The sequence below is a fragment of the Hemicordylus capensis genome, chromosome 14 (genome assembly GCF_027244095.1).
Source record: "Hemicordylus capensis ecotype Gifberg chromosome 14, rHemCap1.1.pri, whole genome shotgun sequence".
Classification (NCBI taxonomy): Eukaryota; Metazoa; Chordata; class Lepidosauria; order Squamata; family Cordylidae; genus Hemicordylus; species Hemicordylus capensis.
The window spans coordinates 16,291,731-16,307,876 of record NC_069670.1 but is presented as its reverse complement, the minus strand read 5'-3'; the positions used below and the strand labels follow the sequence as shown (position 1 = coordinate 16,307,876).

The window sequence follows — 16,146 nt, the reverse complement described above, 5'->3', positions numbered from 1 at the left end:
TTCCCCTAGCTATGCCCCTGTTTCTAGAACACAGTCATCCAGCATATCTAGAAATCTGGCCTCTTTGTCACTACTTGAATGTGAATTTCCCTATTCTATGTGTGGGCAATGAAGTCCCCAATTGTTACAGCTCTGTCTCTCTTTCATGCCTCCCTGATTTCCTTCAGCGTTTTGATCAGGAGGGCGATAGCAGCCCTCCTGATAGTGGATAGAGATAAATTCTTCTCCCTCTCACATAACACTAGAACCAGAGGTCATCCCATGAAATTGATTGCCGGAAATCTATTATTATTATTATTATTATTATTATTATTTTTACATTTATATCCCGCTCTTCCTCCAAGGAGCCCAGAGCGGTGTACTACATACTTGAGTTTCTCTTTCACAACAACCCTGTGAAGTAAGTAGGTTAGGCTGAGAGAGAAGTGACCGGCCCAGAGTCACCCAGCTAGTTTCATGGCTGAATGGGGATTTGAACTCGGGTCTCCCTGGTCTTAGTCCAGCACTCTAACCACTACACCACGCTGGCTCTAGGACCAACAAACGGAAGTACTTTTTCACTCAATGCATAATCCACTTGTGGGATTCTGCCACAAGATGTGGTGACAGCCAACAACCTGGATGGCTTGAAGAAGAGTTTGGATAACTTGATGGAGGAGAAGTCTATCAATGGCTACTAGTCGGAGGGCTATAGGCCACCTCCAACCTCAAAGGCAGGATGCCTCTGAGTACCAGTTGCAGGGGAGTCACAGCAGGAGAAAGGGCATGCCCTCAATTCCTGCTTGTGGCTTCCAGCGGCACCTGGTGGGCCACTGTGCAAAACAGGATGCTGGACTAGATGGGCCTCCTTGGGCCTGATCCAGCAGGGCTGTTCTGATGTTCAGCCTTCCGCCCCCACCCCCATCCAGACGCAGCGGGCTCCTCACCTGCTCTCATTTCTCTTGTAACCCGACGGGCACTCCGACAGGCACTGCTTCTGGTGGATGACAAACTTGGAGGCATCGCGGGGGTTCTCCGACACCTTCCGCAGGCTGGCGCAGTGCTCAGCCGTCACACAGCGCCACCCTTCGTACTCGTAGGTGAGGTATGGGCAAGAGCTCAGGCAGTGCCCGTTGAAGTAGAAGTGGCGGCAGGCCACGCAGGCCCGGTTGTCCCTGGGACGGCTGCAGCTCCCCAGGCACTCGTGGTGACAGCACTCCCCGGCGCCGGTGCAGGCAGCAACGGCGTCTTTGCACGAGCAGACTGCGGGGAAGGAAAACGGAGGGTCACCCTGGACGGACATTCACCCAGAATCCCCTCCTTCACAAATGCCCAGTTAAAGTTTCGACTAGTGAACAAAATGCACCTGATCCTTAGGGAAATGCGCAATGGGTTCTGGTCCTATTTTTGTTTACTGTGGACGGGGCGGCCCTTTCATGAGATAAGGTGAGGGGTTTGCCTTAGGCACCACCAACTTGGAACGTTCTGCATGCAAGTATGGAGTTGCTCTTCCCAGAGCGTCACAAGTTTCAAGACAAGTAGTCTCAAAATGTTGACATCGAAAGTGTAGACTCAGTGTTCAGCAGCTGTGAAAAAGGCCAACTCCATATTAGGAGTCATTAGGAAGGGGATTGAAAATAAAAATCTTAATATTATAATGCCCCTATACCAATCTATTGTGTGGCCACATCTGGAGTACTGCGTAGAGCTTTGGTCACTGTATCCTAAGAAGGATTTTGTAGAACTGGAAAAGGTGCAGAAGAGGGCAACCATAATGATCAGGTCAGGGCCTGGAGCACCTTCCTTTGAGGCTAGGGTACAGCATCATCTGGGGCTCTTTACCTTGGAAAAGAGACGATTAAGGTGAGACATGATCAAGGTGTATAAAATTATGCATGGAGTGGACAGGGTGGACAGAGAGAAACTTTTCCCCCTCTCTCACAACACTAGAACCTGGAGTCATCCCATGAAACTGAAGGTCGGGAAATTTAGGAGCGACAAAAGGAAGTACTTTTTCACACAATGCATGATTAATCTATGGAATTCTTTGCCCTGGGATGTGTTGATGGACACTAGCTTGGATGGCTTTAAAAGGGGCTTAGACAAATTTATAGAGGTCAGATCTATCAATGGCTACTAGTCTGGTGGCTCTGGGCCATCTCCAGGCTCAGAGGCAGGATGCCTCTCAATACCAGTTGCAGGGAAGCCACAGCAGGAGAGCAGGCATGCACACATACCTCTTGCTTGTGGGTTCCCCAGAGGCATCTGATGGGCCACTGTGTGAAACAGGATGCTGGACTAGATAGGCCTTGGGCCTGATCCAGCCGGGCTGTTCTTATGTTCTCCCTTTCAAAAGCAAACCAGGGCAGACCCTTCTTAGCAAAGGAGACAATTCACGCTTGCTACCACAAGACCAGCTCCCTCCTTGCACTTCTGCAATTTCTTTTTAAGTACCACCATCTGAGCAGGTCATTGGGAGAAGATCTATAGGCTGGCAGCAGGCACCCTTCAGCAGCAGAATTCTTTCTACGCTATAGCCAGATCTCAGCCTTCAGCATGACCCAGACAGACAGAAGACCTCTTGGCTTGACACACTCCTTCCGGAGATGGTCCAGGCTTTTAATTAAATACCGTTTGAATAGTTTTAACTTCATTTTAAAATATTGTGTTAAGGTTTTAAATCCTTAGAATGTTTTAACTTCTTGTTGTCATTTATTTTCACCAATGTTTTAATTTGTCATTTATTTGTTTTCGCTAATGTTTTTACTTTTTGTTTTGGTTGTAAACCGCCCAGGGACGTAGGTTTTTGAGGGTATAAAAATATGTAAAATAAATAAATAAATGCCAGGCAGGGGTGCAGAAAGCTGCACGTCTACACAACTCTCATAGAGAGCTGGTCACCCTAGGATTAGATAGAAGGCGGCTGGTTCGCCTGAGAAGCAACGGCGGGTGTGGGGGGGAGGAGGTGGCTCAACACACACGATAAGAATCTCTGTGTTTGCAATGTATATTTCATTAGCAGGTCTCTTGTTTACAGCAAACGGACCCAGGAGGAAAGTTGGTTTATGAGTGTTCCACAACGGAGAGGCACAGACGCCAACTAGGAAACACAAGGGGGGGGGCCCTCCTCCTCCTCAAAGGATGACACAAAGAAGGTTCGGTTACTTGCCCGTGACCAGGGAAAACCAGCACCTGCTCTGGATTGCATGGAGGACTCCCCCTTTCTCACTCTCTCTACACGGGTGTGGTGCTGCAGGGTCGGGCAGGGATGCCTTACTGGTACTTTCCCCGCTCCAGGGTCTCAGCATGGATGCAAAGCCCTTGGCTTTCTACATGGAAAAAATGTGCAGCTCTTGCTATTCCGTTTATTACCATCCTCCCTATCTTAGGAACCTAGGAGGCTGCCTTATTCGCTCAGACCCGGGCTCAGTGTTGCCTACACCAGGCCTGCTCAACTTTGGCCCTCCTGCAGATGTTGATTTACAACGCCCATGATCCCTGGCTGTGGGCCACTGTGGCTGGGGATTCTGGGAGTTGTAGTCCAAAAACAGCTGGGTGGGGGCAAAGTTGAGCAGGCCTGGCCTACGCTGACTGGCAGCGGCTCTCAGTGGTTTAAGACAGGATTGAACCTGGGACTGTCAGCATGCAAGTCCTATGGTGGACTAGTGTCAGGACATCCTAAAACGCATGACAGGGAATGCCCACTGAAATGCACTGGCCCCTTCCGAGGGCCATTTGGAAGGAACCCCAGCATTTCCGTGGGCATTCCCTGCCATCCATTCTCGTTCTTTCCCTAGTGTCTATGTGAGCCTTGACTTCTTGTAACAGAGCCCCCCCCCCAATTATTGCATCCCTCTAAGTGAGGGGTGTGGCCATTGGGATGGGTGTGGCCATGGGACGTGGCAGTCAGGGAGGGTGTTGCTGTCACGGAGAGCGTTTGCCCTGCTGAGTTTGCGACAACATCGGGCTCTCTCAATTAAATTCTCCGATACTTCATGGGCCGGAAGTTACTGTGAGACCCCAACGTTCTTCACTGGGCTCCCGTCAACTGTAAGTGTGTGGCTACTGGACTCTGTTTACTGGGCCTGTTTGAAGCTTTGGCCAAAGCGGAATAATTTGCACTGTTCCCCTGGCAGCAGGCGGAGAGGAGCGTTCCCACCATGCAGTGCTTTGCCCAGCGTCAGCGGGTGGGCGTGGGAGTGGCGGCTCTTTTAAGGGAAATGAAGCACTCTTGATATACCCTTGAATACTATTTTAAATCGTCTTTTCCCAAAGCAACATATCTGTGGCTTTGCAGTATTTGCAAAACCAGGTTTCAAAAAATCCACCTGGTTTTGTTAACTCTTAACAAGCTTTGTAATGGACACGAATACACAGTTGTTATACATTTGACAGCACTCTTGAGCCCCTGCATTATCTTGGAAGGCATGTACAGAGTGCTGGGAAGCGTAGCCTTTCGCGGGGCTTTTCTGCCAGAGCTCTTAAGAGAGGCTCCGTCTCTCTCAAAGGGCCCTCCCGGCTCTGAGAAAGGGGATCTCACTTTATCCCCAGCTCAAATGGGAGATTTATCTGGAGCAGGCCAGCCCTACTTAGGCCCCGCCCCCTGCTATTTTTGAACTACAACTCCCAGAACCCCCAGCCACAGTGGCCAATAGCCAAGGATTATGGGAACTGTAGGCCAACATCCGCAGGAGGGCCGAAGTGGAGCAGCCCTGACCTGGACAGATGCGGTGCTGCATCGTGGCATCAGCACGGCATGAGAACTTTGCACAATGCGCACCCTAAGATAGAGACCCTTTTGGTAGGCACCGTCTCACTTGGGGGCACTATTAGCACCAGACAGAAGGCAGAGGAGAGCTCCATCAGGGTCGGCTCTTTCATGAGGCGAGGTGAGGCAGCCACCTCAGGCGTTGGATTAGGGCGGTGAAACGCCCCTTGCGGCTGCCACGAGAGCAACTCTTTAGAAACCTGGCAAGACCTGCAGTGGGCACCTCTCCTCACACTCCATGCAAAGCTTACAAGAGGCACGAGGAGAGGAGAGAAGGTTGCCACCTCTGGCAACCTTCCCTCCTTCCCCCACTGCTTGCGAAGGAGGGGAGGAGCCTTCCCTCTAACAAGGGATGCCCAGATGTCGTTGACTACAACTCCCAGAATCCCCCACTTGCAATGGGGGATTCTGGGAGTTGTAGTCCACAACATCTGGGAATCCCTGTTAGAGGGGACACTGGAGGGGAGCTGGCCTTGCAGGAGCAAACATGAATCATCCCCTTTGCTAAGCAGGGTCTGATCTGGTTTGCATTTGGATGGGTGACTACTGCTATCGTGAACCGCCCAGAGACGAAAGTTGGGGCGGTGTACAAATTTGATAAATAAGTAAATAAGTAAATAAATAAATAAATAAATAAATAAAATAAAGGAACAGCCTATATTCTGCGATGATATCTATAACAAAAGCAACAGCACTGACAATAAGATTCCGCCATCACGGGTCCTTGGGAAGAACTCAATGTCTGGATAAAACAAACCAGTCAATAACACCTGTCCGACTGTGTAAACAATAATAAATAATAATACGTGGGAGCCCAGGCTATGGGAAGATATCCCCGCTTAGGGGGTGGCACTCTAGCTAAGTGGCAGAGCATCTGCTTTGCATGCAGAAGGTCCCAATTTCAATCTCTGACACTGACAGCATCTCCAGGAAGGGCTGGGGAAGTCCCCTGCCTGAAACCTTGGAGAGCTGCTGCTGCCAGTCAGCGTAGACAATTCAGAGCTGGATGGGCTGAGGGTCTGACTCTGTATCAGATAGCTTCCCATGCTGGTTTTGAAAGGAAGCTAGTCCCCACCAGGGCCATGGAGCAAGGCAAGATATGGTACCTCACCTCAGGCACTGATGGGAGGAGAGCTGGTCTTGCTAAAGCATGAATTGTCCCCTTTGCAAACCCTGGTTTGCATTTGGATGGGAGACTACATGTGAGCGCTGTAAGATATTCCCCTTAGGGGATGGGGCTGCTCTGGGAAGAGCATCTGCCTGCTTGCATGCAGAAGGTCCTAGGTTCTCTCCCTGGCATTTCCAAGAGAGGGCTGAGAAAGACTCCTGCCTGTAATCCTGGAGAAGCCGCTGCCAGTCTGTGCAGACAATACTGGACCAATGGTCTGACTCAGTATATGGCAGCTTCCTATGCTCACTACAGTACTTTGGGACACCCAGGTTCAATGATCAATGATAATATGTTTTCCGTCTGTACTGGGAACTCCGAGATCCGTACAATCCCTGGTATTGCTGGAGAGACCAACTTCGGGAGGCCCCAGAAACCAGCAGGTGTGAAATGCCTGTGCCCAAACTGTGAAGCGCTTTGGGCTAGGAGCTTAGCCAACCTGCACAGCCCTCCCCTCTTGGCAAGCTGATTGAAGGTAGAAGGATCCTAAAAATAGATCACAACAGAATTAAAAAGGAGAGCACCTGTTTCCTAATAATAGTTCCTCCATAAACACAGCCTAGAACAAAGTTTATTGGGTTCTTGTTTTGAGGCGGCCTCCGGAGAGGCCGCCTGGCTGGATCATACCAGTTGTGCGTGTCCGTGTGTGTGTCTCTGGGCAAAGCGCAAGGCTGATCTAACAGCCCTATTTGCGGCCATGGAGAAGAGGTGGAAGGAGCACCAACCTGCCCCCAAAGCAGGGCTGGGCAAACTTGCCCCTCCAATTGTTTTTGGACTACAACTCCCAACCTCCCCAGCCCTTAGGATGCTGGGAGTTGCAGTCCAAAAACAGCTGAGGAGGGCCAAGTTTACTACACCCCCCCCCCCCCGCCCCACCCACCACCAAAGAGATGCTCTGTTGGAAACAAGAGACAAACCAGAGGCAACTGGGAACTCACCAAACTTGCTGACTAGGTTTCTTTTTAGATGGTGAGCCCTTTGGAGACAGGGAGCCCTCTTATTTATTTATTATTTCTCGATGTAAACCACTTTGGAGACTTTTGTTGAAAAGTGGCATATAAATATATGTTGTTGTTGGTTCCAATTAAAGTTCTGTTCCCCTCAAAGGGGGAACAGGTCCCCTGTTAACTTGGCAAAGAGGCACCTTTTAACGTGGTGATTCTCTTTATTGAGCAGGGGGAAAGTAACTGGCCCTACCCACCCCCGGCACAGCACCCCTCCAGTGGCTGTTGCTGGTATCTATCTCATGTTTCTTTTTAGATTGTGAGCCCTTTGGGGACAGGGAGCCATCTTATTTGTTTGTTATTTCTCAGTGTAAACCGCCCTGAGTCATTTTTGGAAGGGCGGTATAGAAATCAAATGAATGAATGAATGAATGAAGGTGTGCAAAGTGAAAATTGCACCAGCATTCCCAGTGAAATAGGTCTAAACCAGACCTCTACAAGAGCTTTCATATATTCCAGCCGTCTCTCTTTCCGGCTTCCAATGGTCTCATTCCCTGTTGTCTGTTCTAATAAAACGCTACCCGTTTTGCCTCTCGTGGAGATTTTTCAGGGGCCTTGGGAACACTGTGATAGCCGGAGCAAGCTTTCCATATGGCTGGCTGGGAGAAGCAATCACCTCAGGCTCAGGTGCAGGCGTGAGGGGCAGCACAGGAGACAACAAGTGCTGGCCCCCTCTGCCAAAGGCATCGCCCCACAGGCCTCCCTGCTAACCACTGCACAGTCTTTCCTCACTCCACTGGAGCATGCTGTTCATTTCCCCCTCCAACCACTGGAGTGCACCTCTTACAGAGGAACATAGGAAGCTGCCTTCTGCTGAGTCAGACGCTCGGTCCCTCTATTTCAGTATTGTCTACCCAGACTGGCAGCGGCTTCTCCAAGGTGGCAGGCAGGAGTCTTTCTCAACCCTACCTGGAGACGCTGCCAGGGATTGAACCTGGGACCTTCTGCAGGCAAGCAGGACAGATGCTCCTCTACTGAGCTATGGCCCCATCCTCGATGGGAAATATAGAACATCACTCATATGCAGTCACCCATCCAAATGCAAACCAAGGTGGACCCTGTTTAGCAAAGGGGGCAACTCATGCTCACTACTGGTATGTTCCTCAGACTATGGGAAGCACCTCTATCGGGCAGCAGTAATATATTTATTTATTTATTTATATGAAATGTATACCCCGCCCAAACTTACATCTCTGGACGGCTGAAAGATGCTGAAAGGCATCATCTCATACTGTGCAGGAGAAGGCAATAATAAACCCCTCCTGTATTCTACCAAAGAAAAACCACAGGGCTCTGTGGTCACCAGGAGCCGACACCAACTCGAGGGCACAGTTTAGCTCACCATGAGACCAGCCCGCCTCCCTGTTAGGGGTGTTCCTAGCGGGTGGGGGTGGGAAGAGGGGACAGAAGAGGTGGTCTCCAGTGGGGCAAGGAGGAGGAAATGAACAGCAGTCCCCTGTGGGGTGAAGAAGGGCTCTGGCAACAGGGCTTGGCATAGTTAACATAGTTAACATACACTGCTTCCGTAGCATGGCCGTAGCACAAGCACCCACCCACCGACTGGGGTGTTTGTCAGCCATGTAGTCCTTTGCCTCAGGCACTGGACTGCCCCCCGGTGTGAGTGTGTGCAAAGAAGTGATGAATTCTGTGATAACAGTCAACTGATTTATCTTTCTCGTCCAACCGGGGACTATCTTTGAAGCATCATGTCAGATTCACGTTCCTCCCTTGGCAAGATGCTAACCACCCCAATGCCCTCTGGAACCCGCCACCCTCAACAAAGCGACAGAGGAGAAGAGCTGGTCTTGTGGTAGTGAGCTAAGCCGAGTCTGCCTGGGTTTGCATTTGGAAGGGAGACGACGAGTCTATTCCCACGATCCCTGGAAAGTGGGCTAAGGGAGCTCAGCATGCTTTCCAGGGAGCGTGGGAACCGCCGGGCTCACAGGCGAGCCCGGAGCTCCCAAGGCAACGAGCCCGGCGCCCCCGATCCCTGCAGCCCCCAGTGATGGAGCCGGCAGTCGTGTGGGCGGCCAATCCAGCCGATTTGACCGCCCAGGGCTGCCTTTTGATCGTCTGCAGGGAGAGCAAGCTAAGCCCGCTCTCCCCACAGACCCGGAAGAAGCTCTTCTCACCGATCGTGAGAAGAATTTCTACATGTGAGAGCTGCAAGATATTCCCCTTAGAGGATGGGGCCACTGCGAAGTAGAACAGCCTCGGCGTGCTTGCATGCAGAAGAGCCCAGTTTCACTCCCTGGCAGGGCTGGGAAAGACTCTCGCCTGAAACCTTGAAGAGCTGCTGCCAGTCAGAGCAGATCATACTGAGCTAGATGGACCAAGGGTCTGACTCAGTGAAAGGCAGCTGCCTAGCTAACCTTCGGGGATGGGGCTGTAGCTCAGTGGTGGAGCAACAGCTTTGCATGCAGAAGGTCCCAGGCTCAGTCCCTTGCAGCATCTCCAGGTAGGGCCGGGAGAGACTCCTGCCTGAAAGCTTGGAGAGCTGCTGCCAGTCTGTGAAGACCATACTGAGCTAGATGGGCCAAGGGTCTGACTCAGTATATGGCAGCTTGCTAGGTTCCTGTGGTGTTTCATGCCAGAACTGACCCAGGAAACCAACCTTTTTGGCAGTTGCTGGAAGTCCAACAGCGGTACTCCATCCGCCCTTTGATACTGGTCTGGGTGCAGGGCTTCCCCACATCCAGAATGCCTGGGCACACCTCTGCACACTCCTCCACGGGTTTGTTGTGCAAGATGATGTTCTGCTCCACGGAGTGCGGTTGCAGCAGACTCCAGTCAATGGTGGAGATGTGGCAGAGCTCCTGGTTGCGCTCAATGCGCACGGAGCCATTCAAGATGTTGGTCAGGCTGTGCAGGCCGATGTCCCGCAGGTGCGGCATTTCAAAGATGACCAGGGCGAAGCTGAAGAAGAGGCCGGCCCCTCGGATGACCGCGAGGTTGGGGAAGAGGTCCCGCAAGCTCTCCAGCCCGTAGACCCGGAAGAGTAGCAGATACTCCGTGATCATGACGAGGCGGGGGAAACTGAGGCCCCGGAAGTCCTCGCTGGTGGTGGAGAACATCAGTAGGATCTGCAGGTTGCCCTCGATGATGGTGCAGTTCTCCAGTCTCCGGAGCTGGGAGACGTAGATGCGGATATCCATGCTCTCGCAGACTGCAGGGGTGAGGAATGGGGAGGGGGGAGAAATTGGAGGGAGAGGGGTCACTAGGCAAATCAGCAGAGGGCTCCACCCAAATCCTCTCAGTTGGCCCATCTACTAGGCAGACGTAGGTAGTCACCTAGGGCACTCGTTCTTGGAGGGCATATAAACAGTGCCAGAACATAGCCTTGCCAGTTCTTCTCTCTCTCTCTCTTGTAATGCACCCCTGAATTACTGCCCCATGCTGTAAGAAGGTAATATGTACCGTGTTGACCCGAATACCAGACGACTCTGAATTTAAGACACGCCCCTTTAGAAAGAGAGGTTAATTATGGGTTATATACCCTTATTTGGCCAAAAGGATGGGGAGACCCAAGTTCAAATCCCCATTCAGCTCACTGGGTGACTCTGGGCCAGTTGCTTCTCTCTCAGCCTAACCTACCTCTCAGGGTTGTTGTGAAGATGAGCATAACCATGTACATAACCATGCTCTGGGCTCCTTAGAGGAAGAGCAGGATATAAATGTAATAATAAATACAAAAAAATAAAATAAAAGCAGCAAAAGGACACCAACCCTCTGGTTTTGCAACAGGCAAGGCCTTATAAAGTGCCAGCAAGAGAAAAGTGGGTCCATTCTCCAGTTTTGCAGTGGGCCCAGAGAAATTGTGTGTGAGCACCATTAAAATGGGTCGTAATTGTTCCTTTTCAACGGTACAATCCCATGCATGTTTACTCAGAAGTAAGTCCTGGTGTGTTCAATGCGGCTAGCTCCTTTAAATCTATGTCAGAATGCAGCCTAAATTACGTATTATTAAGTGGAGACACAAGTGGTTAATATTATGTAGTCATTATAGCCCCTTCTTATCCTCCTCAGCCATTTCCATTTTCAGAGCAAGCATAGCAGACAAAAAGATGCTCTCTTTCCACAAAACAGGAGTCTGTCATTATTAAGGTAAGACACACAAATATTCAGGTCAATTTCACCCTTGATACATTTCCTATGGACAGAACTCCCAAACTATGCAACACTCACTACAGAACTATGAACAATATGGCAACCCTTGTGAGGGCCAACATACAATAATGCATTTCACAATAACAAATTTATTGCAATAATATTGCAAGAAGTGCAATAATGCTTCTCTGTGGCCGCCCCGCTTCTTTGGAACACGCCCCCCCCCCCAAGATTTGTTCAGCCCCCTCCTTAGTGGCTTTAAAGGCCCTTCTTAACTTTTTTGCCAGACTTTTGCCCTTTTATTTTTTAAAAAAAAATAAAGCTTTTTTCATGACCTTCTTTAATGTGCAATAAAAGTTAAAAGGTCATTGAAAACGCTTTGCAGTGTGGAAAGGCGTATTTCATCGCCCTTATACCGTCTTATTTTTAAAAAATCAATAAATTATTGTTATTGCGATTGTTCACCACCTAGAGTCTTTGGAGGAGGTGGTATACAAGAAATTTTTAAGGAAGAAAGAAAGAAAGAAAGAAAGAAAGAAAGAAAGAAAGAAAGAAAGAAAAAGAAAAAGGCTTTTTTTTACCAGATGTCTGCTCTGCAAACCTGGTGTGTGTTAAAATGATGATGGTCAGCTGAGGGAAAGGCCCCAAAGAAGGCTTGTTCCCACAGGTGTTTGAATCTAGGCTTAATGTGGGTTAATCCCTGGGAGTCAGTTCTCCACACAGCAGGCCTTATGGCAAACTCAATGCACTTAAAAAAAAAAAAAGATGTAAAAAATAGATTTTTTTAAATTTTAAATCCCAGATATAAATCAGGTTGCACTCTAATGCGCAGTGGAAAAACCTGAATCGTGTGTGAAGTGCTCCCCGGCAGCTCGAGTCGCAGGGACTTCGGGGTAAATCTCTGCCCAATATGTGGACGTGGCAGTGCCTGCTCCATCCCAGAGGGGATGCGGGCTAAAAGCTGGGTGTGTGTGGGGAAACGTCCTGCTAACTGAGCAACGAGGCACCTTTTAAAAGTGACAACTCTCCTACCTGTAGCAGGGGGAGAGCAACTGGCCCTATCCATCCCCCAGCACAACCTCCCTCCAGGGACTGCCGCTAGTGTCAACCTTGGGGTTTCTTTTCAGGCTGCGAGCCCCTTGAGGCCTCTTGGTTAATTATTTATTTCTCTAGGGGAGCTGCTATGAGAGCATCGGTGGGAAAAGCAGAATATAAATATATGTGTTAAAAATAAAATAAAATAAATAATAGCAGCAACCCTGAAGCGATTGTGCGAAGCCATGACAAGGTGGTTCATTATGGCCCAAGATTCCCACCTCAGCATGGCTCCACAGTCATCCACACAAACACACTCACGTTGTGATTGTTACCCCACAAATGTTGTCATTGTTACCCCACAAATGCTCTTCCTCCCTCCAGGGTTGATAACCAAGACACCAACCATGAAGTTGCTTGGTTATTTGTCAGTCCTCCGTAGAATCGGGATATTTCTGAATGGAGTTTACCAGAACCACTGACATTGTTTGGAAACTCTGGACACCCAGAGCTTGTCCCTCAGGAAGTAAACAAACACTTTGTTTCTGAGTGCGTTTGGCTTGGGTTTTAAAAACATTTTTTTAACCTTCTTTAGCTGCTTCATTCATTCATTCATTCAACATAAATAACACGTATTTATATCATATATTGATATAAGCAGAATGGCAGGATATAAGTTATCTTGTCAATAAAATGCCCTAGTATTTCATCTTTTTCTCCTGGTCCTGTGCCCTTCTTTGAATACATGTTTTTGCCTCAGCGCTTTGTAAGCTTTGTATTTTTGACACACGCATCATGGTTGGCGAGACGGCGTCCATTTTGTTCCAGAGGAAGACTCTGAGAAGAGACTGAGGGAGTTTTGTGAGGGAAAACAGAAGAAAACACACACACACACACACACACACACACACACACAGAGGATGGGATTGTGAAAAGCAAAACCAAAAAGTCAGAGCGAAACTGTGAGGAAAAGGGACGCCAAAGGACATCTGTGTTCCCTCTCACAGGGTTCCCCAGGTGTTGTTGACTACAGCTCCCAGAATCCCCAGCTGCAATGGCTTTGGCTTGGGGATTCTGGGAGTTGTAGTCAACAGCATCTGGGGAGGAACCCTGTTCGAGGGGACACTGATCTACAGTACAGCCCTTTTGCTTTTAGACATATTGTCAGCGACAAGACTCCATCTGAATACAGGGCACCTTTCTGATGGCGAGCAGCTTTTCACATGCCAGGGCAAAACTGCACGGGCATGGCTCCTCCAGGGCATGTGCAGAGTGCTTCCCGTCAAAAGCACACACACCCCACCCCACCAGCAGTGGCTTTGGCCGGCCCAGTTACGTTCTGGCTGTGTTGCAGCCCCGTGTTTTCGGACAAACATTTAAGCACCTTTTAACAGAAAAATAATTCTGGAAACAAAGAGAAGAGGAAATCTCAACGGTTCACAGGAATTGCATTGTTTATGAAGGCCCAGATGCCATTTTTTTCTAAAAAAGGGATCTTTCTGAGAGACCACTGAACTGGTTTCTTCCGAAATCTTCTGCACACACAGCATCCGACAGGCTGCTAAAGTCATTTTTCTGCGGAAACTGGTTGCCCCAGAGGAAGAGTCTCTTTGCCTGGGCTTTAATAAACAAATGGAATCTTTATGCCAGCGTGGCATTGTGGTTCGAGGGCTGGATTAGAACCGGCCGGGACCCGAGTTCAAATCTCCACTCAGCCATGATACTTGCTGGGGGACTCCGGGCCAGTCACTGATCTCTCAGCCTAACCTACCTCACAGGGTCGTTGTGAGGAGAAACTTAAACTCTGGAGTCCTTGGAGGAAGAGCGGAATATAGAAGTCAACAATAAATAAATAAAAACAGGTTTGTCTTGAAGCTAACACAAGAGTCTGCTCTGCCACACCACTCTGACTTGGGTACCTGCTTGCTTGTGCACGGCATGGACGATACACCTCTCTTTGCAGATTTCCTGGTCCCTTGGTGCATTTTCTCTCTCTTTGCAGGGGAAAATACCTCCCCCCGCACACACAAATCTAGTTAAATGCACTTCAGTTTCATGCACAGTCTTTATAAAGTCCTGCTCAGCCGAACAAAACAACATCCAAACATCTATTTTAGGCTTGAAACCAGTGGGGTGAATTCCCATCCTCATTTATCTCACAAGTTCCCTTGGTTGTGAGGGAGAAAATCAACAGCACCTGTTAGGGCCTGAGCAAAGAGGCAGTTTTTTAAAGCGGTGCCTCCTTTATATTTAGCAAGGGGAGAGCAACTGTCCCTATCCAGTTCCTTATGTTTCGTTTAGACTGTGACTGAGCCCGTTTGGGGCAGGGAGAGCCGTCTTATTTATTCATTGAGGCTATTCTCACGACCGCTGGAAAACGGGCTGAGGGTGGCTAGCCCGCTTAACCCCCCTCCCCTAAAACGAGGTTCGCGGAACGAGCGCTCCGCTACGGCGACTCATGAGGAGACCCCCCAGCAAGCCTCCCTTATGGGGTCGTGGAGAGCCTCATTGTTCCTTTTTATATGTAAACGACTCTGAGATCATGTTTGCTGGGAAATGGTATACCATATAAATATTAATATATTTATATTATATATTATGTAGTAATAGCAGTAGCCGACTGTGCTCCCTTGAAGAGAAGGAAAGCTGGTCTTGAGGTAGCGAGCACGAATTGTCCCCTTAGCTAAGCAGGGTCCTAAGAGGGGGCATCTGCCTCCATCCTTTCAGAGAGGGGCATGAAGGAAGATTGACCCACATCCTGGCCCTTTTAGGAACATAGGAAGCACTGCCTTCTACTGAGTCAGACCCTTGGGCCATTGAGCGCAGTATTGTCTAGCCAGACTGGCAGCGGCTTCTCCAAGGTTGCTGGCAGGAGTCTCTCTCAGCCCTCTCTTGGAGATGCTGCCAGGGAGGGAACCTGGGACCTTACATGCTCTTCCCAGAGCGGCTCCATCCCTTTTCCAGGCCTGCTCAACTTTGTCCCCCCACAGCTGTTTTTGGACTACAACTCCCATAATCCCCAGTCATAGTGGCCAATAGCCGGGGGTTATGGGAGTTGTAGGCCAACATCTGTAGGAGGGCCGAAGTTGAGTGGATATCTTCCAGTGCTCACACAGGTTTCCCATCCAAATGCAAACCAGGGCAGACCCTGCTTAGCAAAGGGGACACGCCATGCCTGCTACCACAAGACCAGCTCTTGTGGCATCTCCTTCCCTGGGGATGAGGCCTGGGTCTCTCCACCTGGCGGCAGCCTTGCTGCTGCTGAGTCTCTGCCCATATCTAATCTCTCTGGGGTGCTGATATTTGCTCAAGGGGTTGAAGGCTGATTTCATTACCGCCTCCTGGGCTGCAGCAGCATTGCTAAAGAAAGGCAAGGCAAAGATTCACAGCTGGTTGCCGGCCGTCGCTTCTCACACTGCGGCCTCGGGTGGGGCGGGAATGCGGGGAGACCTACAGAGCTCTCCCCTCCCTCCTCTCCCCACAGCCATGATAGCCAGCAGACCCCCTAAATAGATGCGGTGTGTGCGTGGGGAAGGGGGAAATGGGCCTGCCCACTTTCCCCCATGGCTTTGCCTTGTGAAAGTTGCCGTGCTTGAAATCTATTTCTTTCCTGACTTTACCCATCTGACACTATGGAAACACTAGGGTTGCCATGTTTTCCCCGGCATTCTGGGTATCGCCCGGATTTTACGCATCTCACCTGGAGGTTTTACAGAAAGGGCTTCCCCCCTGCCCCAAATCCACTCCTGATTGGAGTGTGCCAGTCCACCATATTTGCTGGATTTAACCCAACCTCCCTGCAGACTATCAGGGACCAGGACAGACAGGGCTTTGTTTTTCTCCGAAGGGAGGCTGCAAATTCTGGCTTAGCCCAAGTTATGTCCGGGGGTAAAAAAACCCCCTCTACTTCCAGCAGCTTTTGGGGGGAAAAACAACTCCGGGGCTTTACGCTTGCTCCGAAGGTGCTGATGGCTATGCAAATAGTCCATCTAACCCCTCAAATTAAAATGCCACGAATCTTCTGCGAAGCAGATTCGCTCTTCAGATACCCCAAGGCATAGAGCCATGTGTGAAAAAACCTCTTG

General features: G+C 49.8%; 1 protein-coding gene and 1 long non-coding RNA gene across 8 annotated transcripts in view; one reads left to right on the top strand and one right to left on the bottom strand.

Moving 5' to 3' along the window:
- INSRR (insulin receptor related receptor) overlaps positions 1-14,199 on the bottom strand; it is a 43,677-nt gene extending 29,478 nt beyond the window's left edge. For 2 of the 7 annotated variants that reach the window (XM_053278002.1, XM_053278003.1), the window contains exons 1-3: positions 13,981-14,199; positions 9,534-10,085; positions 927-1,242 (exon numbers count right to left, since the gene is read on the bottom strand). In XM_053278002.1, coding sequence (XP_053133977.1) covers positions 927-1,242; positions 9,534-10,085; positions 13,981-14,161 — 1,049 coding nt within the window. In that variant the 5' untranslated portion in view covers positions 14,162-14,199. Of the gene's footprint in view, positions 1-926; positions 1,243-9,533; positions 10,086-10,645; positions 10,868-11,607; positions 11,614-12,382; positions 13,087-13,980 lie in introns of those variants that run through there. The other 5 variants (XM_053278004.1, XM_053278005.1, XM_053278007.1 and 2 more) reach the window with 5 other exon arrangements.
- On the top strand, positions 10,696-12,651 carry LOC128337243 (uncharacterized). The gene is made up of 2 exons (XR_008312218.1): positions 10,696-11,023; positions 12,446-12,651. It is a non-coding gene; the product is annotated as an uncharacterized LOC128337243 (long non-coding RNA).
- Positions 14,200-16,146: the final 1,947 nt, after the last annotated feature.